At 36.5% G+C, this 27,350-nt stretch overlaps 1 protein-coding gene across 2 annotated transcripts in view; it reads right to left on the bottom strand.

Annotated features, from left to right (window-relative positions):
- The window catches only part of LOC306853984 (glutamate receptor ionotropic, kainate 4-like), a gene marked incomplete at its 5' end in the record, with an annotated part of 197,932 nt that extends 170,836 nt beyond the window's left edge, over nucleotides 1-27,096 (bottom strand). For both annotated transcript variants that reach the window (XM_079391731.1, XM_079391732.1), the window contains one exon: nucleotides 27,015-27,096. In XM_079391731.1, coding sequence (XP_079247857.1) covers nucleotides 27,015-27,096 — 82 coding nt within the window. The remainder of the gene's footprint in view (nucleotides 1-27,014) is intronic.
- Between the last annotated feature and the right edge of the window lie 254 nt (nucleotides 27,097-27,350).

Raw genomic sequence — 27,350 nt, forward strand, 5'->3', positions numbered from 1 at the left:
CAATCACTTCTCCATCCTCTTTTGTTCCTGCTCATTAAGTCATTATTTCTGAGTGCTTGTCCTCATTCCCTCCGCTGTTCTTCTGAATAACACGATTCACAATAATTAAAGGTTGTTGCCTTTCTTGGGCATGACATTCCCTCCTGCGATGAAGTGTACAAAACATGTCAGGAGATAGCAGCATGCCCAGACTAACGATGAAGACTTTCTCATTTCATATTTTCTGTTCTCTGTGCTTATCTTGCCTACAGTAAACAGAAGGCTAAGCATACAAATCCCTGTTACACTGAACGGAAAGTGCACTCCATAGAGGGCATTATCAAAGCTAAGCACCAAATCGTCTCTGCTTGTCTTTTTTTTTTTCCATATCGAGAGTGTGATGGAGAATTGCAGTGGACTAAATTCAATTGGTTGCACATCCAGTAAAGAGCAGGTCACAGTAATAGCCTCTCTGAGTCTACATCTGACCAAGGTATTTGTTATTTTGCTTGCCATCGCACGAAGTGGCACCATAACATCACCAAAAACAAGCACACACATCATTGCCATGAAGACGTTCACTAGCGTTTAGTGCCGAATCACACCTACCCACACACTTTCACGGCTCCAGAGACTCCAGCTGATGCTTCCAGACCAGCGTAAAACAACAGACAAAATCAGTTGCCAACAGAGCAAACAATACCTGACTTACGCTGTGTGAGGAAGGTGTTTATAGTGGAAATGTGGCGCTCACATTTCATTTCACACAGAGATGGAAGAAGGCTGGAGGTACAGAGACGCGAGGCAACATGATGCAGAGACGACAGGAGAACGGCATGAGGACTCAAAAGCAATGTTGGTCTATTAAGTTAAAAGTGCACAGGCCATTGAGCTCAGACTGAGACTTTAAAATGTTGACTGATGAGTCTGTAGACTAAATTGCAATAAGTGTGTTGGGTTAAAATGGGATTTTGGAGGTCTGGTGGTGATCCTGGTACACTCGGTGAGAAAACATTTGACCACTGGCCATACTGAATGCTAAATGACACTAAAGTTCTGTGGTATGGCATGCAATACTTCTTCAAATACTATTTTAAAATTTTCATAATTGCAATGCATATGAGAAACCGCATGGGATATTTGCACTTGCACTAGCTAACTAATTAACTAACTAAATAAATTAGAAAGAAGAATTGTGGAAGAAAAGAAGAATTGTAGGAAAAAACTACAGCTTTATAAGGTATAGTTTTATGAAACAATAAACAGCATTGTTTTTTTGGAGGCTTATTTGGGGTTTATAAAAAATAGTTTTGTTAATAAACTTTTTCTTCAAATAGAGAATCAGACACACACACACACACACACACACACACACACAAACACACACACACACACACACACACACACCATTTGTTCATTACTTTCATACATTCATATAAATATTAACCTAAAAATCTTTATTTTTCATTACAAAAATTATTCACTTCTCCATGTTGAAACTCTTTTGTAAAAAATATATTTGTTGAAAGCATGCAATAAACAAACAAACAAACAAAATGAATAAAAAAATATATATTTTCAGCAGTCTTTTATATTTTTTTACTTTTTTATCTACATATGTTTTTCATCCAAATAAATATAACAATAATATATCAAATATAAATAATAATACATATTTTAAACAAATAATTATATTTGTTATTTATTTATAGACAGACATTTTTTATTTGTAATCCACCATCTGCTAAATCTTTGCTCTACAAGTTGAGCTACAGTAACATCATTTAAAACAAACACCGCTGTCATCTGCTAAAGACTGAGAAATACTTACGCTTTATGCACAGTGGTATTGTTTGAGCCTCTTTTATGCAGTCCAAGTGTTCACATTGATTATGTGGGTTGGGCTTGAGGTTTGGGAGTTGATCCTCGCATTGATTTGTTCACATGGTCCAGTGATTAAAAGAGGAAGTATAACCATTCATCCCCACGGTAAGCCACAGACCCATCAGGTGGGGCTTAATGAGACTCTTACTGTCAAGGTCCCTGTTATCACCTCAAAGGCAGCGGAGCACATCTGAGCTGACCTTGTGTATTTCTAGTTCTCCGCATTAGAATTCACAGTGCATTATGTGTAGAGCCAGTGCCAAAAACAATACACAGCCAGATACAGTCATATTGGGTTATTGCACAAGGAAAATAAATAAAATCTGCTGTAATGTGAACATGTACAGACATACAAACAAACATTCAGATGATTGTGGTTCCTAAATAATTAACGGCACAGCGCCTCTTCACACTTGAGCACTGGGGAGTGTGTTTATAGAATCAATGCCTTGCACCCACGTTCTAAATCAGATCTGCCACTCCAGTTCAGCCCAAATCACAGAAGAGCAAAGATGAGACAGACAGAGCACATTTTAAACAGCTACTTTCAAGAACTCTTTCTCCATTCCTGGCCACCTGCGATTGGCCATTCATCTTGACAGGGTGGAAAATAGCTTTGCTTCTCTCTGTTTTTTGCCCCTCTTTTTTCAAAAGACACTGAAATGAGGCGCGAACAGGTACGATGCAAGTGGGAGATATTTTTGAACAGAGCTGCCAAAAATTTTTTTTAATTCATGTCCTCTACCCAGAACAACTCAGCCGACAGTAAACGGATGTGTTTTAAGGTGGAGTTGACAGTGGAGAGATCTGTGCAGCTTTTCTAATACACTCCACCAGACGCTGCCAGCACAAAATAAAGAACTGTTGAAACGCTGCCCGGCGTTTGCCATGCAAGAGGATTGAAATGCTTCCTGGCATTGTGTTTGTCTTGTCTCTCCCCTCCAGGCTCTCCTACCCTAAACTCCTTCATTTAGGATCCACCTGAGGCTATATAGCTCTCTTGAATGATGCAAGGCATTGTGCCCCATAACAATATTTGATAAGGCAAATGCGTTCTTTTCAAAATGTCTGAATATGATGCATGAATAAAATATCAAGGACTCCTAGCTAGAGACTTAAAAACAGGTAGAGCAGATGATAGAGCTCCTTTCACATTAGAAGAATACTTCTCTTTTTCTCGTTGAACTGCAATGTGCAAGAGTAATACAATTGGAAGAACCCAGTGTGGACAGGACAAAACAAAACAAAAAACAAAACAAAGCAAAGCAAAGCAAAGCAAAACAAGTCTTAAACCTGTTGCTTCTAAACAAAATGAAAATATAAAATATTTGTAAAGAATATTCTGAAGTTTGTATTTCTAAAAAAAATTATTTGGAAGAATAAAATCAGATCAGATCTATAGAATAATAATAAAAAAAAATGTTGCCTATATATTTCTTTGTCACCACAGAACATAAAGTAACAGACAAAACAAAACCTTGATGCTATTTTATAAATCTAAAATAAATATTTCTACAGTACATACAGTATAAAATGTTTCTTGAGGAACAAATCAGCATATAATAATGATTTCTGTGACACTGAAGACCAAAGTACTGGCTGCTGAAAATTTAGATGTCATCATAGGAATAAATTATATTTTAAAATATAGTGAACTAGATTAGAAGTTACATAATAATGATATTATGATTTTACTGTATTTTGATGAATGTCATTACTCCACACTTTTAAATCATGGTTTATACTGTAGTTACAGTAAAGTACAGACTTTACAAACAGACTGTGTGAAGGAGTACATAAAGATTTCTTTTAAAAATCTTTCATTTACTGTATTTTGTGCTGAAGAATCAGAGTTTGGGTGAGTAAGCCTGTAGGCCTATAGTCAGTCCTCTCCTCCCAAAAGTGCTGCACTTGGTGTTAAAGACGGGTGTTCAGAATAAGTCACGGATAACTCATTTCTCGTCTAGCTTAATGGCAAGAGAAAATGGAACGTGGAAATTAACCTTTTTCAATTTTCTCAAAGATCCCAAAGAGAGACTCGGGATCCATTTTTGCTCACTTTAATTTCTGCTGTGTTTAGTGGAGACTGAAGCAGAGTCCGGTGCTGTCTAATGTGAACTCAGCGTCTGCTGATTTATGTTTTTTATATATATATATATACACAGTATATGATTAATGAGCTAATTTAGTCATACAATCAAACAATGTTGGTGTATAAAACCTCAAGTGGGAGCTCTTGTTTTATCCAATGTTGCAGCTAATTTGCTTTATGGACCGGATGACATCTTGAGAGGCATGAACAGAACAATAACAATAATCATTTATCTTATTTTAATCTCATCGTATATTTCCAGGAACTATACAGCAGGAATTTTTTATATTTTGCACACCTAGTAACTTTTGGTATATAAAGATGGACCAGAGACCCCCTAACATATTGTAAAAAGAAAATGAAAAAATTGAGTGTTGCATTTTAATCCTGGCCTATGTGCATAGTATCATATTGATGTATTTATCTACTGTACTGTTGATGTTTATGATGTTTGCATATTAAAATAATCACTTATGTAGAGTCATATAATTCATGCAGTCAAATTCATATGTAATGTACATTTCAGTGTGGCTTGAACAATGAAACAATGGACTTTAGCTTCTTAACTTTCTTAAGTTGCAATATTTTCACTTTTCCCACATTAAATAGATTAAGATCAAACAATAATTGACAGACCGCCCTGCAGTACTGCCGGATACCCCCTGCTGAAGACCCCATTTGTAGAGAGTGTTTGAGCTCTTGTATCTTTTAACTTTACTCTGTTAGATAAATTTGATAAAACCAAATCTAAAAGTTAATTTTTGGATCTCACAGCAGGAGTGCAAAAATGTCTCTTCTCATCCAAATCGCGTTCCCCGGTCAAGTCTTAAAGTTCATGATCTCTCTGATTAGGGGTCAACCGATATGTGTTTTTCAGGGCCGATGCCGATACCGATTATTACAGACTAAGTAGACCGATAACCGATATATTGAACCGATATATATGTCTGGTGTAAAAATGAAAATGAATGTCAAAATTAAGAATAACAAGGGCTCTGACAAAAACGGCCTTCCCTAGTGTTGGTTGCACTTCTTACTCTTGTCTTCCCCCATGCATCCATCTACAATAAGGGTAATATATAAAGAGAGAGTTAAAAGTGGGGCCACTGCATGCTTCATGATTAAGCCTATGAATACTAAATACTACAGCTAAACAGCTTGGGGAAATGTAAGTATTTGGCTTCAATAATTTACATCTTAGAAATGTATGTGTAATAGCATAACCTCTCATAATTCTTCATTAATTATTTTCGGTTGACTAAATCATAACCTACAAGAGGTGACTATTCAATTCATCATCTAATGCACATCAGTTGATTAATTTAAAAAGCGCAATGTATATAATACGTGTAAATAATTTAATTGTCTTCATAGCTCCATTGTAGAAGTTGCGAAGAAGACCTCAACTATTTTAATGAAACTATAACACTATAAGAGCCTTTTATAGGCTCACTTGGTTCAATAGCCTATTGAAATGTCCCAATTTCCGTCATCCTAATCTTGGCCTATGTGACAGTATCTTAATCTTGGCCTATGTGACAGTAATTTCCATTAGTTTTCATTTACAGAACAGTGCAAATGAAGGCATAAAACATTAATTTAATTTATCTTTTACTCTATTTTTTGGCAAACAAATGGGTTTACTATTAAAATTAAAACATGTAAGAAATAGCGTATTGTGTGATTGTTCTTTTAAACAAAAGTTGTAATAATTGTAGTAGCATTAGTAAATAAACCGAACTTTTATTTTGACGGGTTGCCATGAGGACCTCTTAAGTTTCTGTAGCCTATTTATGATATGACGATCGTTTTACTCAAACGAAACAGTCGAATGCTCATGAAGTAACTCTCAGAGCAGTTCTGGGGATGATGTTCATATATTTATGTCCTCATTTAGTGACATGGCAGATGCGGAAAACACCGCGAGCATCGCGCACTTCAGTGTGTGTGTGTGTGTGTGTGTGTGTCAAAACCACGCGTCTGTGCCTTTCACATATACAGAGACACGCCGAACATGCAGAATTCATATTTAAATAGTCTTTTAGCAGCTTAATGTTTACAGATAGTCCATATCATGAGTCGATTTAAGTGTACTGACCTACTTTTGATTAATTCATCCAAACTTTGACTAATTCCGTGACTCCGCGTTATACAGTAAATTCCATATGACTGGATTCCGCGATTTCCCCTGCGTTTCCCCCATCTCGGAAACCATAAATAGATAATATTGAGGTTTTTACAACTTCAGTGTAGTGGATTGTAATTTATTGCAACTTGTGCAAGGTCTGCTGCTGCCTTTGAGAGAGAACTGATGCATGATGAAGCAGCACCAGTTAGCAAGCGCTTTCGGTGTGAGAGTGCCTTTAGTCTTCCAAGTTGATTGGTCGGACTCCTGACTCTCAACAAATCAGATGCGCGGTGGGCGGAGACTGCTCTAGGCCACAGAGTGGTGAGTTCCGACAGGCTGCATCAGAGCCAAATAGCGCGTTTCATAATTAAATATTTTTATCGGCACATCGGTTTTGAAAATGACCGATGCCGATTATCATAAAAATGCTTAATATTGGTGCCAATAATCGGCCAGGTCGATAATCGGTCGACCCCTATCTCTGATCACTGGCGTGTGACTGGCATCGGACTGAAGTGTAAGTGAATTTCCTCAATGGCTCGGTCGGGATAGCAAAAGGTGCTGACATTACAGTCACGTTCAATGGCGCTGATGACGATCGTGTCACTTTAAGCACAGCCTCTGCTAATGAAAGAGCCGAATGGACTGTAGGCCTGCTGTTTTTCAAACAGTCTTTAAATGGAATAGTTTCCATTAGTATTAATAGTATTTTATTTATTAGGTATAAAATCCAAGGTTCAAGGACTGGCTAAATATTAACATTAATACAGAGCTCTGGCATGAAACTCTAGATAGCACAGTCCAATAGGACTAACTCAATCTGACCTAATGACATCCTTACCACATGGCACAGCTGATTGGTTCTGCAGTTTCGCAGCGTGCTTCAGAAACCCTCCACCTCCCCCAGCTCCACCTGTATAGATCTGCTACGAGGTGATTCATGTATGCTATGGGGGGTTATTATGTACAACCTGAATTCCAGAAATGTTGGGACGTTTTTTAAATTTGAATAAAATGAAAACTAAAAGAATTTCAAATCACATGACCCAATATTTTATTCACAATAGAACATAGATAACATAAATGTTTAAAATGAGAAATTTTACAATTTTATGCACAAAATGAGATCATTTCAATTTGATGCCTGCTAGGTCTGAGATGCTGGCTTTTGAACTGAACGCTGATAACACGCTGGAAGGTCTCCCTCCTCTTTAGCCCGGAGGACACGGCGTCCGTGATTTCCAACAAGAATGTCAAATTTGGACTCGCCTGACCATAGAATGCTTTTCCACTTCGAAATACTACATTTAAATGAGCCTTGGACCACAGGACACGACAGCGTTCTGGACCATGTTCACATTTGGCTTCCTTTTTGCATGATAGAGCTTTAGTTGGCATCTGCAGATGGCACGGCGGATTGTGTTTACCGACAGTGATTTCTGGAAGTATTCCTGGGCCCATTTAGTAATGTCAATGACAGAATCATGCCGATGAATGATGTGAGTGAGTCTTCGGCCTTGTCTCTTACGCACAGAGATTTCTCCAGTTTCTCTGAATCTTTTGATGATGTAATGGACTGTAGATGATGAGATTTGCAAAGCCTTTGCAATTTGACGTTGAGGAACTTTGTTTTTAAAGTATTCCACAATCTTTTTATGCACTCTTTCACATATTGGAGAGCCTCTGCCCATCTTTACTTCTGAGAGACTCTGCCTCTCAAATACATCCCTTTTAATAGCTAATCCTATTATAGACCTGATGTAAAATAACTTTTTATTTGAAATAAATTTCTTGCTTTTTCAGCCCTTTGTTGCCCCCGTGTCAACTCTTTTGAGACCTTTAGCAGGCATCAAATTTGAAATGAGCTCATTTAGTGGATAAAAGTGTAAAATGTCTCTGTTTAAACATTTGTTATGTTCTCTATGTTCTATTGTGAATAAAATATTGACTCATGTGATTTGAAAGTCTTTTAGTTTTCATTTACTTTCTCTGCCACAGCAGAAGCAGCAGCGTAGCAGATCTATTCCGCCAAGACCAAATACATTAACATTGTCATGTACATTACATTATCAAGACAGAACTATAAATTCCCTTGTCATTTGAGGTGTAATGTAAAAGCCCTTTCCATGAACTGATCGCCCAAGCTGAAAAATGTGGTGTTGGTGTCAGACCTCGATTACTGAAAATCACATTGTATTTGTTGCAAAACTAACTTGACTAAATCAAATGGGAAAAAAGCTGTAACTGTATATTTTCATGTTTTTTTTTCCAAGCAAAGTAAATATTGAAAGTCATCTGAAAACAAATATTCATACATTTTTAGAGGGTGCAGCATTTAGTCAAGTCACTTTTCACCACTGATTTATACTAAATAATGGCAATAGCAATGAGTCTTTAGTCTAGAAAATATTCTCAATACCACCATCTCTCCAGAAAATATATTCCCAACCTGAAATGAGAATCTTTGGGGAAAAATTAACAGATATATTTGAGACTGTGAAAAGTCAACTTTTCAAAGTTCCCTCATAAAACCTTAAAATCCCCAGCTTCAACACAAAGCAGCAGAATTTGAGAAAATACATTGAAGGATGTTCTCTGTGATTCCAAATACTACAAGCAATTATCTTTCTCTTCAGCAAGGTCGTGACTGTATACCAAGACTGTACATGATGTCATAAATCGGCACATTATTTAAGAAGCCTGCAGAGCTCTTCAAACCAGTGAAAAGATAAAAGAATGAACAGAATGAAAAACCATCATATAATTTCTCACAGCTTTACCATATAAATCCCACTGAATCTCTAAAAACATCTACATCAAGTTGTGTTTAAAATATATTTTAAATACATTATATGTATGAAGGAACATTTTAATTTGAGTGACCACAGTTAGATGAATAGCATTTAAAAAAAAAACTTTTTTAAATGTAATCTGCAAATATTTGGTGGTAAGCAATGTGCTACTTGAGCAATCATTTTCAACTAAAATTGGTGATTTTCGTTCATTTTTGGTAAAACAAGCCATTGAAGGCTAACCGCTAGGCCTCAATCTCCAGGAAGTAAGGAAGTAAGGATACTAAATTACTTAAAGCCTGCAAACATGCCCATGCTGAGAAAAGCACTACCTGGAAAATTTCCAGTTTAATGAAAGATTATAATCAGAATATCCCAGCATGCTCAGTCTTTAATGACTTGTTCGCAAAGATAATCTATCTCTGTATGTCACTAGCCTTAAAAAACTGGCACAAACTCACTCTCTGGTCAGGGCAGATTTAATAATAATAATAAGGCTTGGCAACTAACAGCAAAGCCCATTGTTGTCTTTTGCTCTGTTTTACTCTGGAGGAGGAAATACAATATTTTAGCAAAATTGTTCCTTCATTATTAAGGGACATTGACAAAAGATGCAATACTGAATTCGGTCTGTGGTGTTTTTGTCAATGTTGGTCTATTTCAAGGTAAAAAAAAAAAAAAACCTGTATTCTGTTCAGTTCCATTATACTTCACCTAGTTTACCTTTTTAAACTTTTCTTAGCATGCCCTGTTTGCCCACGTTTTATTAGCTGCCTATTCAGTGCTTCTGACAAACAACAGACCGGAAATCATTCATTTCCAATGAATAGTCACACAGAGGCTGTGTGGAGTTCCAATGATGTGCGAACATGGGATTTTCAGATAAAATTTGAGCTTTGAGCATTTGAAATATGAAATTAAATATAACTATGCAAACTGAAACATGAAAAGTAATATGTTTTGTGTGACTACACAGTGCGCAACTGGTGAACTGGATATAATGTACTGTATCACAATCAAAACTAAAAGCACAAACTGAGAAATATCAACAACCAATGTTTTTTTGTTTGTTTTTTTCAAGAAATTGATACTCAGTCAAAAAAAGAATGCATTAAGTTGATCAAGCATGACACTGAAAAAAAGTTTTCCACAAAAATAGTTAAAAAAATAGTTATTAAAAAAAGCAGCACAACAGTATATAAAGCAGCACAAATGTTTTTAAGATTGATAAGAATAAGTTTCTTGAGCATCAAATCAGCCTATTAGAATGATTTCTGAAGGATGATGTGACATTGAAAACTGAAGTAATGGATTGAAGTAATTCCTGAATATTCTGCTTTACCATCAAATAAATAACTTGGATTCTAAAATATATTAAAATAGAAATCAGTTATTTTAAATTGTAATAATATTTTACAACACATACAGTTTTACTGTACTTTTGATCAAATAAATGAATATAAGAACAAAAGAATCTTCTTTCAACAACAAAATAATCTTACAAATGCAAAACCTTTGAAAAGAAGTCTATATATAACCAAACAAAAGCGAGAAAAAGTGACTTATAAATAAATATGTGTTACTTTACATTTTTTGTCATGTACAAACAGAGGCTACATGAGGGAAAACTCATTGACATGTTAGGGAAGTCGTGGCCTAATGGTTAGAGAGTCGGACTCGTAATCGAAAGGTTACGGGTTCGAGTCCCCGGCCGGCAGGGATTGTAGGTGGGGGGGAGTGAATGTCCAGCGCTTTCTCCACCCTCAATACCACGACTGAGGTGCCCTTGAGCAAGGCACCGAACCCCCAACTGCTCCCCGGGCGCTGCAGCATGGCTGCCCACTGCTCCGGGTGTGTGTTCACGGTGTGTGTGTGTGTGTGTGCGTGCATTTGTTCACTACTCACTGCTGTGTGTGTGCACTTGGATGGGTTAAACGCAGAGCACCAATTTCGAGTATGGGTCACCATACTTGACAATACGTCACGACTTTACTTTTCAGCTTGTTCTGAAAAGTAAAGTAAAAAACTCAGTTGTTCAAATATTTGAAATGACATATTGCTCATAACAGCAACAGTTCTCCGTTTGTTCTGACCAATTAACTTACATGGCTGGAGGAAACTGATTACCTAGCGTGGTAATCAATGGATGGGCCAGATAACGAACAATGGCGACGTTTACCACGGCTGTGTTAATCACACAGCCCACTGCACTGTGATAACTTGCAGAGGCTGTGTGCACGCTGTTAATATAACGCCTGAGTGACTGGGGTCATTGACAGGGCCTCGTCGGCTTTATCTTGCTGAAGGTCAATACGTTACCATTGGGCTGATGCTCATTGTACAATAGTCAAGATTACATTCTAGGGAGCAGCTCTGGATTGCGGCATCCTCTCACCTTAACTATATAACACCGCTGGCTTCCACAGGGAATACAAGCACCTTATTAAATCTTCAGGGTCAACTGCTTCTTGCATATCTGAGTACTAACCAGCAGCAGAAGGGCGGCCGTCAGTGACCTGTAAAAGACAAAGGTGTGCGGTACGAGAGGCTGAGCACATGCAGTGTGTCATACTTACAAGCGTCCTGTCCTGTTTGAGTGCCACTGAACCGCCATGTAGTGTGGAGCTCACCTGAATTCTTAAAAATAAAATTTCTTTAATGGCATTTATGGATCCATGAAAAGGGTTTAACATCCATGGAACCTTTCCTTTGCAATTTAGGTTCTTTATAATAGAAAAAGTTTTTTTAGATTATTAAAATGTGAAAAACTGTGAAAAACCCCTTTTGGGACCTTTATTTTTAAGAGTGCACGCACACACGCACACACACACACACACACACACAATCTATGAAATTTACAATAAAAATAAAAAATGGCCGCTGTGGTTGCCAGAACTTTACCGTAAAACATATGACAGCAATATTTGAATTTTACTGATTAAACTTCAATTTAAAGTAAAAATTTCCTTAACTGAAATAATGTTAATCAGTGTTGTGCAAGTTACTTCCAAACTGTAATACATAACAGATTACTTGTTACTGTTATTTAAAAGTAATTCCTTACCTTACAATATTACTGTCTCAGAATTGTAATGCGGTACATGATTCCTGTATTACTTTTGAGTTCCTTTCACCAAAATATCTACAGAAGTAGAGCTTAACATTCTAAAATGACAAAATGTACTAGAGCCTTGCCCTAATGGCAAAGTGTTTATATTTCGTTCTGGCTTTTTATTAAGTTCATTTAGAAAAAACATTTGGAAAATTTTTTGTTCATTAAATACGTTTTTTCTTTCTTAAAGTAACGACCAAGCGGCCAGCAGCAGACCGGCAGGCTGATCATAGCTTAAGCTTGATCAATTTAGCCTTCTCAAATCATCATGACTTGCCTAAAATAAATCTATAGATATACTAAAACAGTTCAAGCATATAACAATGTTTAAACGTTAAACCTAGATAAATGTGTGATGCATCCAGTAGTTTGTGCAGAGAGTGGAAGCTAAAGCGTAGGACATGGAGGCACCAGCACAATCAATTGCATTTTTTTTCCAATGGAAACAACTTACACCATAATTTTTGCTCATAAAGGTAAGAGAAATATCATTCGTAACTGTAAAGGGTCTACTTTTATTTGTGTGCACTCACAATGTCAACAAAACGTTGTGCTTTTATCTTGAACAGGAGTGCTTCACAAAAATGAACCGAAAGTCGGCGAATACATGCCTCACAGACATGATAAATATATCTATAGAAAGCTTTAAATTACTACTTAACAAAATAAATAAAAACAAAAACAAAAAATATTTAATATAATCGTTATCCGTGAAGATGCACTTCTCTGTAAAGGCGCGTCTAACCAGGAGATGGCGAATCCTTACTATTTCCCCCGGACACATTCATGGTAATTACTTTTGCTGGGGCTTGTGCTTTATTGCGTGTATTTGAATGCAGAACTCTTCAGCTGCGCTGACGGCTCGCTGCTGCTGCGGGACACTAAACACCATCAAGCTGCTCTTGACAGTCGCGGCAGCACGGACTCATGTTATTTCCACCAGCATGGCAATTTTTTATTCATCAATAATTGATGGATGTCTAAAATATAAAGATAAGGAGAAGCCTAAAACAGGCCCGAGGACCGGCCCGCGTCTGAACTATGGCGTGAATATTGTCCCGAAGCCCGGCCCTAGTGACAAAGTCGGAGCCCGAAAATTGGGGGCTAAAAGTGTGTTGTAACGCAAGCGTTGCTGAACATGTACAGAGTAAAATATTACTGAAAATGGATTAGTAATGCCTTACACTACTGCGTTACTGTAAAAAGTAATCTATTACTGTAATGCATTACTTTTGTAACGCGTTACTCACAACACTGGTCACTACAGATGCCATTAGACGCTCCGGTTACTGTAGTGTTCTGAGACGTGCACTTAAGACATGCGCATTGACTGGTCTAGCCTAAAATTGTGACGTATGGAACAGTTCATGTCAGATTTTGTTGCTGATTTAAATAATATTATATTCAAAGGGATACCTGACCCAAAAATGGAAATTCCTTCATTAATTACTACCCTTAAGACATTCATTCATCTTTGGAACACAAATTAAGATATTTTTGATGAAATCCGAGAGCTTTATGATTTTATTCAACACGTCGTGGTACTCTCCTGAACACAGGGCAAAGACTGACACGGAAGAGAAGAAATTGTTGAATAAAATTTTTATTTTTGTTTTCTTTGCGCACAAAACCATTCTTGTAGCTTCATAAAATTAAGGTTGAACCACTGATGTCACATGCACTATTTTAACCATGTCCTTACAACCTTTCTGGGCCTGGGAATATTTCAGTTGCATTACTGTCTATGCAGGGTCAGAAAGCTCTCGGAATTAATCAAAATTATCTTAATTTGTGTTCTGAAGATGAACAAAGGATTTGGAACGACATGGTGATGAGTAATTAATGACAGCATTTTCATATTTGGGTGAACTATAACTATTAGAGTGTGGCAAGCAGTATTTAAGATTTCCGGATTAGTCTTGGATGCCCAACATAGCTGCCTAGGTGTGTGAACAGTCTTTTCTTAAAGGGACTTTGTTTTTCACTTCCAAAAACTGTGCATTTAACAGTATTTTACTGTAAAATGACTTAAAATGTCACATTAGAGCTATCACAGTTTTTCACCATATAGAGTAATGGGAAATTACTGTTAACAGGTTTTTATCGCAGTCTTTTACCATTAAAATTACCATCATTTTCTTTACAGTGTGTGGTTATCTTCTCTCTTTGTTATGGGCGTGCAGTCAAAGGTCTTGCTCTTGAAAACTTCTGTAGGCCCCACAGGAGAGGTTCCACAGTGCGATAGGCTGTTAGTGCTATTTTAGCGTTACCTTATTGCTCGCACACACACTTTACCACCCTCTCATGGCAAGCTTCCAGGCACTTGCGCTAAGCACCTCTCTGGGGCACTCTAAGCGTTATGGCGAAATGTACTTGGTGGGAAATGTTTCAGCCACATGTGTAAGATCGCTAACTGTGAGCTGCCATTTGTCAAAAGAAACCACAAGATGTGCCACGTTTCTTGTTAAATTATAGATTGCGCTAATGTTCATCTGAGCTGTGTTCAGGAACCAACCTGCCTAGTGCTCATCAAACACAACACATGCTGCAATTACGCTACTATCAGTGAGAAAAAAGCTGAAACTCCAAATAGAAAGCAATTATCTTGAGAAATCACTTGGTTGTATGGGAAATAATAAGGAGAGCTGGGTTAGATGGATATTCTAAGGTATAAAAAGAGAACTGATAATGTGTTTCAAGATGAATTCTTGTCATCTGTATTGACTTGGGAACTCACAATTGAAAAGATAAGAAAACAGCATTTTGTTGACATACAAGTGCGGAAATGATGAGAGCCTGGTAAAATGGCTTAGTAGAAAATATTTTTCCATAACGACCAATTATAAGCGGTGTGAATGAAACTCATGATTTGATTTTACAATAATGCATTTTCTTTGTAGGCAGACTGACAACAGAAGGCTATTAGACTCCACATGTGGCAAATTTAGCCTGGAGGTGACTGTTCCAGACCGTCTGTCCTCAGTCCTCAAAATCTCACAAGCCGAGATCTTTTATTCTATTAGTTAGAGTCGGTTATTGTGTATCGCCACATATGTGTTGTGAAGTTAACCTCCGCAAAATGAATCCAATCCCACAGCACAAACACTCCAGATGATGAGACACAATACTGACTGCCACACAATTTCCAATGTGTCATCTGAACACGAGTGCAGGGGTGGATTCAGCTGGAGAGAAGGTTAATACTGACAGAAGCCACCTGTCCATCAATTTCACTTTTAAATTCTTGGCATCTTCTTTTAAATTTGGAGCAACTCAGCATTATGTTTTTTTCTTTCAAAACTTTCTTAAGCTCATTTATTTGATAAACAATATAATAAAATCCTAATATTCTAAAATATCATTACAATTTAAAATACAATATTATTCATTTAAAATATTCAATTTTATATTTCTTAAATTTTTTTTTATTTCTGTGATGTAAAAGATGAATTTTCAGCAGCCATTATTCCAGTCTTAAATGTGTTGAAAATGGTTTTGCTGCTTTATATTTTTGCGAAAACTATACTTATTTCAGGATTCTTTAATGAATAGAACTATCCATCTATCATTTAATTTATTAAATCAAGATTTTTAAATATAAAATATAAAATTCAATACAAATTTTCAATCCAACTTTACAATAAGGATTCATTTGTTAATTATTTAATGCATTAACTAGCATTAACTAACAATGAGCAAACTATTTTTTACAGTATTTATTAACCTTTGTTAGTCCATGTTAGCTCAGGTCCATTAACTAACATTAATAGATACAACTTTTCATTTGAATAATTCGTTAGTTCCTAAATGTTGGAATCAACAATATTAATAAAAAAAAAAATTAACTAATGTTAACAAATGGAAATTTATTGTAAAGTGTTACCAAAGCTCCTCAGGTAACTCCTAATAACTATATATTTTAACCACAGATGCCAACAGAGAGGCTATAGTGCCATAGCACACCTACAAATATAATCAGTTGAGTTCATAATCAATTGTAAGATGAGGCAAATCTAAGATAAATATTAAATTTGACTGCATTTCTGTTGGGTGAGCAGAAGGCCATGCCCACCCTTACCCATCTGTTGTCTACAATGTAATACATTTATCTGTTAAATCGCAAGCAGTACAAGCACACACACACAGAAAGCTAAAAAGACACCTGTCGTCTCAAGACACACTCAGTCCCCATCCACACGTCCTTGGATTCAACATCAGACTAATGAAGGGCTTGAAAGGAACCAAACCTTTGCCACATTATCTCTCTCCGCACATTCAGTTAAATACCCGCTCACAAGCTGTCATATTAAAGCCTCATGAGGCCTGCTGCTTGCTGGACTTTGCTGTGAGGTGTTCTCATGAATAATTGAGGAAAATTTACCACAGGTTGAGATTCGTGTCCAAATGCGAAAGATCAATGAGATCGAAGCGGCAAGGAGACCAGCCGGAGGGTAAGACTTTCACCCTTGCCCTTACTGACGAATGCAAAGAAAAGATCTACTCATTACAGGGCTGCTGATAATGCAGTTCATATAAAAGCCGCCCCAGTCATACAAAGTTCAGTGTCAGGGAGTCAGAAGAATGACGTAAATGAACAGCATCTAGCGTGATGTGATTATGCAGACGATTTTAACAAGCAAGGCACATTACTGATTATTACAGTAACAAACTATGGACAACAGAGTTTTCCTTCTGGTTTTACATGACAGAATGTGATGCACTATACAAACTTACTTTAGATTGATTCTCCATCTCCATGGTAATATAAAAACATTGCTCTATTTGAAAATTCCGACCAGCTCCACACGACAACAGTGGCTCGACCAATGGTGTGAGATTGGATCATGGCTACCTATTTGTTCAGCCAATGGCAATGTTTGGCAAAATGATTGCAATTCTGTCGCTATTAATCTGTTTCAGTCACATGACTGTAGATTAAATTGTTTATTCTATCTCTCTATCTATCCATCCATCCATCCACCCATCTATAGATCAATCAGTATGAGAGAGATCATGGGTTTCATTCCTGAAAAATTCATACTGTACATCAAATGCAGTGCAAGTTGCTTTGGATAAAAGAGTCTGCCAAAATGCATAAATTTAAAATTAAACTTTTAATATCAGTTTAAAATAAATATAATGGTTTATATATATATATAAAAAATACAAAATTATTATTTTTTTAATTACAAAAGCAAATAACAAAATTCAATTTAAAATAAAATAAACCTAATTTAAAATATTAACAAAAACTATAATAGCTTATTAATAATACTAAAATGAAGAACTTGAGGTCTATAAAAAGGTTTTCAGAGGCCTCATATGAATCAAATCCAATGCTTAATGTTTTTCATATATTCATGTACTGTTGTATTTGCTGCTGTTACTTTGATGATGGTCATACATATAAGCAGATATGCAGAAAAGTCACTTGACTGAAACAGATGAACGCACATTCCCCTTATAGAGGTACAGCAACAAAAAGCCATTTTACTTCCGAGGATCATAGAGAGGGTAGCAAACAATGTTTAAAAATAAATTACAATGTTTTTGGTGCAGGAAACCGTGACTAACATTACAAAGATAAAAGTTAAAAATACAAGTTAAATACAAGACGTATTGCACAAGATGAATAGGGCTTCAAAATATGAGGTATAATGTTGACACCAACCAAACATCATAAATCAAGGTTATGGTAATCATTCCAGAATAAAAAGAAAACCCTGAAAAATACCAAAACCCTATAAATGAGTTTTTAACTTCTGAAGACTTTTCTCTAACTATCAATTGTGTTGAAATCAAAAAACATCCTTCACATAACCAGTAGTCCGTTTCTGTGCATCTGTTCTGCTCCATCCGTCAAGGTGATTCTTTTGTTCTAGCATGTATTCTACACAGCAATTGATTGAACACATTCAGGACCATCACGCAGCTCTAATACTCCGCATTTCCATACTGCCAGCCGGATCCAGACGCAGCATTTGTTCCAGCTGACTTTGAATCTGAGAGGTTGTTTGTCAGCTCTATAGCCCCACGTCGGCCTGCTTTCTCCAAATACCCATCAAGCCATCTCTCCAGCAGTCTTGCATTCTTGCACACACACACACACACTCTCTCTCTCTCTCTCTCTCTCTCTTGCTCGCTCACTCCCCTATACAATTACGGCAGGCCTGTCTGGGGGCACCCACCGGACACAGTTAGCCTGAATGACAGGTAATGACACCCACTGAGAGATTGGCTTTTCCCAGGGCACACCATCGTCCACAGTAGGATGCCTGCATCATTGCACTGCCAAGAGAGGATCTCTCTCTTTCTCTCTCGCTCACTCCCTATCCATCTCAACCGCCCCTTTCTCTGTTGCAATTAGCATCCGTCGCCTGGCTTCTAAAGGATGGCCGATTGTGGATTGATTAAAATAAATAAAAAAAATCGCTGTCTGACAGCATCTAGTGATGTGATGAAAAGTTAAACCACAGGCTGAGCAAAAACCACACAGGTCTACAGAGGTGTATAGAGCCGCAGGGTCAATTCAGTGACTGATTCTTTGCCACTGTTGTTTGTCTATGGCAATGAGAGTTGTAAAGCGCAAGTATAGGACTACATGCTGGTCAGGTGTTAATTCAATAGAGCCAAGCCTGTTTAGTGAATAAAAGCCAAAGCTACATGACACTGTGTCTGTTCAAGAAAAGGGTGAAATGTGAAATATGAATGTTCCAGAAAAACAACCAAAAATCAGGATTTTATGTACACAGCCATGGTATTTTTTGTAGTACAATGTAAATATTGTAGTACATGAATATGGTAATTATTTAATAGAATAATAGCAACCTGGTCTCACAGTATCATTTAGTATCATAATAGATATTACCATTCAAAAGATAAAAAAATGTTTTTGAAACAAGTCTTTTATAAATGTTCATCAAGGCCGTATTTCTTAAATCAAAATACAGTAATATAGTGAAATAATATTGCAATTAAAAATGTAGTTTTCTATTACAATATGTTTTAAAATGTCAAATATTCCTGTGATGGTAAAGCTGAATTTTCTGTGTCACATTATCATTCAGAAATCATTCTAATGTGCTGATTTGCTGCTCAAGAGACATTTGTTATCCTATACATGTCTATACATTTGTTATCTTGAAAACATCTGCACCACTTAATTTTTGGTGGAAACTAATATTTTTGTGGAACCCAGTACTTCTCAGGAGTTATATGGCTTTTTTTAATCACTTTTGACCACATTTATGTTCCCATGCTGAATAAAAGTATAATTTTATTGACCCCAAACTGCACATTTCAAAATAGCATGGTATTACCATCTGATACCATCACTGCACCGCAGTACCACCACAGTATCAAAGTTAACCAGTGAAAATCCAGGAAAATAAAATGTCATGTTATGTCAGAATAAGGAAATGTATAAAGTTAAGAAACTGAGGCGTTGAAGTGGAGTTGTCATATCAAGCCCAGATTCTCTCATTTTATATCGGATTCTTGAGCTCGCAGCAGATGAAAACATATCACAAGAGCGAATCTGCAGTCTGACCTGAAGCTAAAGCTCTGAAATGTTGTCAGGTTAGCAGTGTATCCCCATATCCCACAGCTTCTCTCCCCAGCAAAGACACTACAGAGACAGGCTTTACATGCCAAGGAGAATGAGACATATGTTTGCTTCAAGTTTAACCTGTGCCAAGAGATTCACAGCCCCCAGATATGTTTTAATTGAAAATGTATTGCCAGGTATTTTTATAATTCTAGTCTAATAGCTAGCAATAACTATATGACCATTCTAGGGTTTCACAGACACTGTTTTTTTATTTCATTTTTTAATATATTGCATCCCTTATGTATTCCTACCCAGTCATTAAGGCTTTAATATAATTTACATTATAAATGAATGAGTACAAAACGAGATTATCCATACCCCCTTTAAATTTGGAGTCAGCTCTCAATAATTAGGTTTCAACAACTCAGACTATAATTAAAAACATTCTTTTGACTGTGTGTGATATTATCTAACTCATTTTTCTATTCTTTCATAATTTTTGACCGTACAAATCAGATTTTAATCATTATTTAATTGTACCACATATGATTTTATGTTGAAGGATAATGATAATTGGATGAGACAATGTATAATAAAAACTGGTACACAATCCAGTAACTTGTGTATCTTAAGGGCACAGAAACCAGTATAACTGCAGTAATTGCGTCTAAATGAACACTGCTTGTTTTGTTTGCCTAGATCTATTAAGATAATCAAAAGTACATGAAAGATGTGGATAATACATCTCTTTGATTAAGAAAATCTATTAATTTTTTGAATTCAAATTATTCTGTGGTCCTTTGTGGGGCTTGTTGGTGCAACTGTCTGGAAAATGTAAGCAATAATAAAAAGACTGATATTTTTGAAAAAACAAATGTTGGCATAAATAGCATAATAATAATAATAATAAACTGTTGATGTTATTAAAATGTTAACAATTATTTAATTTTGATATTATGCCAAAATATGTGATAATTATTTCAGGAAAAAACAAAACAAAACACAGTGAGACCATTAGTTTTAAAATTTGTATATTTTTTGAATAACATTTATTCACCCAATTGTAACAAACATGAAAGAAACCATTTTGAAGAGATGATCCCAAAATTGTCACATACTGTATTTTCTTTTATGAAAAGGCAATTTTTTTTTGTTTGGTTCAGACAGAGACATCTGAACAAAAAACAAAACAAAACAGAAACCCCTTGACATCAGAAATACACTGATGTCACTTGACATCACTTGACATCTTTATTTTAATGGATTTTTTAAATTTATTTATTGTTTGTTTGTTTGTTTGTGGAAAATGGTACACACATTCATGTCTGTAACCAACATGAATTCAGATATTACATTTCTAAAAACTTGGCACTTGTACTTTGAGGTAGATTTTTGAAAGATTGTCCTTTTTATTATTTCAGAGATGCTTATTTTGTATTAATACAAATGTATTTAATATTAACAGACCATAACTTTGTAAGAATGAAACAGTTTACTACTTTCACAAATGTATATCACCCTGGATGTGTAAAATAAACAGCTGATGTCAAGCACCCGCACACTGATGTGTGGAGTCCCGCAGCAGCATCTCTGTCAGACAAAGACACAAGGTCACTTCACACTCAATTCATTTCTAGACTACATGGGGAGGTAAATATCCGCACCTGTCGTGTTTTTGCAGGCGTGATAAACGGATGGAGATGGAGGGAGCCAAATGGTCCTGTTGGATGGCAGAAGTTGGCAGGGTTGGGTTGTCAGTTGCTTATGTCCCTGTCTGGCTCCGAGTGGGTGTACGTCACAGGACCCTCAGTGAAACTCTGACTCATAATGTGCATGACCCTAAACGATCTGGTGTATTTCTAACTGCTTAAAATACCCAAGCCGTGGCTCTGTTCACATGTATTATCACGATCAACCTTGTACACACAGTCGAGAATTAATGACTAAAAGGCTTTCACAAAGCAGTCGAATGTCACAATTTCCCCAAGGGCGAGAACATTGAGTTTTTTAGAATGATTGCATGAGAAGGTATGACAAACCCATCAGATTGTTATGAAAGTAAGTCACGACGACTGAGGTTCATTTCACAAACACTAGCAGACACCTTTGGAGCTTGTTCAACCATGTGATCCGAAGAATGTTGACTGTGTGACTTGCACTATCCTAGCAATCATTTATCCAGACAACACACTCAGGCCTCCATCATTCTGTCAAAGTCCTGTCCAAATTGTGCACACATCTGTGAGTGCAGCTGTTCCTGTAGCTCAAATACTAGAATTTAGTGATAGCAACGTCAAGGTCATGTGTTCTAATCCTAGGGAACTGACAACTGGTCAAATTAAGGATGTGCAATATTTAAGTACTGGATACATGATATGTGTTGTATCTGTCGGCATTGGATATTCAAATGCATGGCAATAAATGCTCACTTAATAAAAAAAAATTGAGCACTAAAAATAAAAATGAGCCATTTTAAATGCTACAAGTGAATTTAGTCATCCCAGCATAATACTGATTATACATGATACTGTTATGCTGTATGAAACACAATACATGGTATATGAAAAATTAATAAACATTTTGAGATTAGTCTAAGGCCATAGTTAACAATTTTATTCAGATAATAGCATTTAATAATGACCTAAATATAAATAATTACAAATAAAATAAAATATAAATTAAAATAAAATATTTACATATTAAGTTTACATCTGTATACAAACTATATCAGAGTCAATATTAGATTTTGGTGCATGTCAACAAATTCTCTTTATTTACCAACTTTACTACATATATATATATATATATATACACATATATATATATATATATATATATATACACACATATATATATATATATATATATATATATATATATATATATATATATATATATATATATATATTTGTCGGTTATTGGCCTTTATGGGATAGTTCACCCAAAAATGTTGTTCCAAACCTGTTTGAGTTTCTTTCTTATTGTTGCACATAAAATAAGATATTTTGAAGAATGCTAGTAATCAAATAGCTAATGATCCCCATTGAATTCCATAGTAAATGATGACAAAATTTTCATTTTGGGGTGAACTATTCCATTAAAATGAAAAATCTTTTCAGTAATACCTTGAATTTAAATATTGAAATAATCTCTTGATAAAATCTATGTACTAAACCTTCCAATAAAAGCATCTACCATATGCGTAAATGTTTTTTTTTTTTTTATTATTATAATTTGACCCTAAATTACATACAGCAAATGAACTTAAAAGTTATGTGTTATGCATCTTTCTACTCTTACTGGACCCATCTAGTCCACTGCTATTGTTATCTTGGTTTATGTTGTATTCAGACACCACAACAGCCATAAAGTATGAATCACTGTGTTTCAGTACAAAACCCCCTGCAGGCCTAAAAAATGGCCTAGCAGCTTACCTTACCAGCTGTGATCCAGTTGAGTTATATACCACCTCTCTCTAGAGACGCACACCAAATACACGTGCATTACACCTGCATACATAGGCACACTCTTCTGCTTTTACAGCCTGAAAACAGCTATTGGTCACCATTTGAAGGTATAATAAACCCGAGAGGGTCATCTGCTTCTCAAACACCACTGAGTCAACCACCGTTCTCCGGCTGCTGTCTCTATCACATATTAGGTCATGTCTGAATGGACTTTTATAAGCGGGAGCTGACAGTGATGGCCGTCTGAGATGTTATCTGGGACAAAATGAGCTGGGCAAAATGTACTATCCAAAGCAAAATCTATAATTTTCGTTTTTCTTGTTGTCCGGTTATGAACGATCACTTGTGCTTAGAGATTGAGAGGGAAGGGGAGGTGGCAGTATTGATTTTTCTTTACATCCTCATAGTTTATTGTATCGAGGCTGACAAACACACACACTGTCAATTATTCAATACACTTGAGAAAAAGTCATGGAAGCATTTCAAACTCTGTAGCTTACAGCTTATCGTTTTATAGCCAGACAGAGATAATCATTCAAAGACACATCCAGATATATAAAAGCATTTACTAACTAAAATCACTAGCATTTCTTGTTTTTGATGGCAAAAAAGCATGGAACTGGATAAGAAAAAAAATCGAGCCAGAATCACATCACAGCGCCATGGCTCAATATGTAGCCACGGCTCCAACATCAAAACATTGATTACTTGTCTGTGAGTCTTAATTCTGCATTAATTTCCAGGTTAAAGTCACAATGTAACACAAGTGGCAACAGATCTTTTCTTCCAGAGGTGACCAAAGAACTACTGGTGCATACAGTACATTCTTCAATCAGTGATTAGATATAAATCTAAGTCACATGAATCCATATATAACAGGGTACATTCTCAGAACTTTGGGTAACATTCATCCAGTAATGTTAATAGAAGTTAGCTGGTCTTTTATAACAGGGGTTCCCAAACTATTCCAGGAACCACCTAGATAAGTAATCTATCCCAAGATCAATTAAAATGTTTTAAAAGAAAATACGGGGGGAAAACATTTTTAAACTATTTTCTATACCATAGGGAAAAAACTGCCATAACATTAAGGGCATGAAATGTTTGATCTTTATTGAAAAATAAATATAACAAAGCTAGAACATGACAATGAGATACATTTTTATGATAATGAAAACTTGAGGTGGTAGGAAAAATTATTTGCAACTGATGATTAAACTCGAAGACAACAAACACAAAACCATGGATGTGACATTTTATCTATATGTTATTCAAGCCATTTCAGGTATTTTCATAAGAATAATATATTTTTATAATCCAGTACTAAACGACATAACATATTACAGTATAGAATAGGCTACTATAAAATCTTTTCTGACTCATTCTATGAAAAGAAGCCACATCAGATCACAAAAGTAAGGTTTTTTTTCATTAAATTTTTTTTTTGATGAAATCCGAGAGCTTTCTGACCCTGCATAGACAGCAACGCAACTACCACGTTCAAGGCCCAAAAAGGTAGTAAGGACATCATTAAAATAATCCATGTCACATCAGTGGTTCAACCTAAATTTTATGAAGCTACGAGAATACATTTTGTGTGCAAAGAAAACAAACATAACTTTATTCAACGCTTTCTTCTCTTCTGTGTCAGTCTCCGTCGCCATTCACGAGAGTACCACGATGCATGTGTGTGATGCTGCTGACACAGGAGCTGGCGTTCTGATGTAGAATCTGGAAGTGTTGCACCTTCGAATGCATATGCATGTGTTGTGGTACTAAGTGTGAGTAATTAATGACAGAATTTTAATTTTTTAAATCTATTTAAGAAGGCAGCCAAATGCCTTCACGCGACCCACCTTGTTTTATAAACCCCTGTTTTCAAAACATTAGCACAAAAGCATTCATTTTTAAAAGTCTTTAAAACATTTAAAAGCGTCCAGTTTTTTAAATGTTCAGAGAACATTCAGAAATAACTTTTCATAACTTAATGAGACCATTAGCATAACATACTTCTAAGTTAAGACTAACGTTGCACTGCAAAACAGACCTGTATCTGATTTAGGCGCTCATATCTTAGAAGCCCAAATAAGAATCGAAAAGATCAAATTCCATGTGGTTTGAGATGCTCACATTGGTGAGGGGGAAAAAAACAAACAAATCTGACATATTTTGCATATTCGGATTTGCCTTTTGCCTGCAGTCTGAACATAGCCTAAGTCTTCTGAATCCATGTGATATTTACTGAAAATCTTACCTGACAGCCAACATTCATATCTTTGTATGAAAAAGATCAGCTTAGGAGATCAAAAATCTAAATAAAAAAAACAAAAAAAAAAACTAAATCTCCCTCTGTGATCCACTTATAAAAAAGTCATACAGTTTGACAAACTATCCCTTTAAACGAGTTAAGAAGCTAAGCGGGAATATCAGTACACATCCCAAGTTGGGGACCAGTATCCAAACACTGTTTCCTGCCAGTGTGATGCTATTTTAGCCTGACGCTTTCATTGTGCAAGCCAGACAGTGACATTCGGACTGGAGGGGCAGCAGTGTTAAACATCATCTCCTGCAGAACAGTCAGCATCATGTCAAAGTGCAGAGAAAGAAAAGAAGTTAATGCTGCCCGCGCTATTTACACAACCTTCAGCAGAGCCGCTTCGGATCGGAGCGGTAAAAACAGAAACCACACGTTTTAATTAATCGTCAACTAAACCAGACAGCAATAAACAGGGTTTGCTGCGGAGGTGCATTTGTAGGTGCAAGATGTGAGGAGACGAGGGAGAAGTGGAGGAGGAGAGCAGCAACGGTTAATTACCCAACCATACCCGGGGAAGTTGGGAACGGTTTGTTCGGCGTTTGAATGACAAAGGAGATGACAGAGGCAGAGGCTCTGGAGAGGCGGCGATCGCATTGGCTGCTTAATTGATCTACGAAAGCAAGAGCTTGTTTTGTGGAGATGAGAGCACACTGCCTCATCTGATCCCCGAGCCGCTGGAATCAGAGGGATTGGTTTTGTAATATGCCACCGAATAAGCAGATCAATGCTCTTTTACCGAGCACAAACATCTCACAACCGAGCCTTACCACAGTGAATTAAAAGCTTCACACTTGTACACACAACACATAGAAAACAGAACGTGTTCCCTTTGCTAAATCAGCTGGAACTAAATTTACATTTTGCACTGCTCAATATGGCGCCAAATAGATTAGACGACATTTACATCATCATTGAAAGCCCAGACCTACATGTAATGGGTTCTTTTTATTTGCTCCGTCTCGCTTTTTCTCTTTCTGTTCGCCTTCTAAACCGTAATGAAGTCAGTGTAAACAGCTATATTCATTTCCTTAATGAGGGAACGTCCTTTAATGCTTTTCTCCAGTGAGACAGAGGCTGTGTGGGCGCTAATAAACACAACTCACAAAAACAACATCTCTTAAGCGAGTATCTGAGGCCTTCGCTAATTTTTTTGTTAGCATTTAATTATACTTCAGCATTATGACTGACATTATTAATGCTCTCTCTGGGAGGATGTAATTGAAAGTCAGGGGCGGACTGGGACAAAATTTCAGGCCGGGAAATCTCACACTCATCCAGGCCATCCCATAAACCCACAACAAAATTTGAAACCACAGACAACAAGACAGCTGTAGGCTGATTTACCTGAAAAGTGAACTGAGAATTTATCTTTATATAGAGTGTGACTTCTATGAGTCAGACACAATCTGTTTCACCGCAGCTTCCTCCACAGCACCACAAACTGTTAATTTTTCAACTAGCCTTTGTTTACAACATCAACATAAAACAAGCAGCGCTCACATGCTCATTCTCCTTTTCCAGTGTGTTAATTCTGGGAGTTACAGTCCGCCTTAAGGCAGCAAATCTGGTGTGAAACCCCATCACTTTAATTAACAGTGATTACAAATTATACCGTTCAGCATGAGAACTAACGATAGATACAGGCCGTAGATAGTGATGTGCTTTACAGCTTGAAAGCGGCAGACATTACTCACCTATTCTGAATGAGAGCGGGCCACTGGTGGCGTTTCTCACCCACATGGCTAAGAAGAGCAGAGGCGCCCAGGCTGCGAGCATCTTCTTTGACTCCTCATGGGTCCAGCCCTGGGGGTCCCCCTTCACACAGCCACCTGCCACACCAAACACAACAGCAACACTTCAGAAGAATAGAAAGCACACTCAATCAAAGGAGTTATATGCGCATATGCTACAATAGTTTGTTGGTGCCGAAAAATCTAGTTTATTTCATTGTGGTGAACATTGCTAAACTTATTTTGGTTCTTAAGAACACTATAACTGGGTATTCTTTTCTAACTCAGAAAATAAACTTT

The sequence above is a fragment of the Barbus barbus genome, assembly GCF_936440315.1.
Source record: "Barbus barbus genome assembly, chromosome: 34".
Classification (NCBI taxonomy): domain Eukaryota; kingdom Metazoa; phylum Chordata; class Actinopteri; order Cypriniformes; family Cyprinidae; genus Barbus; species Barbus barbus.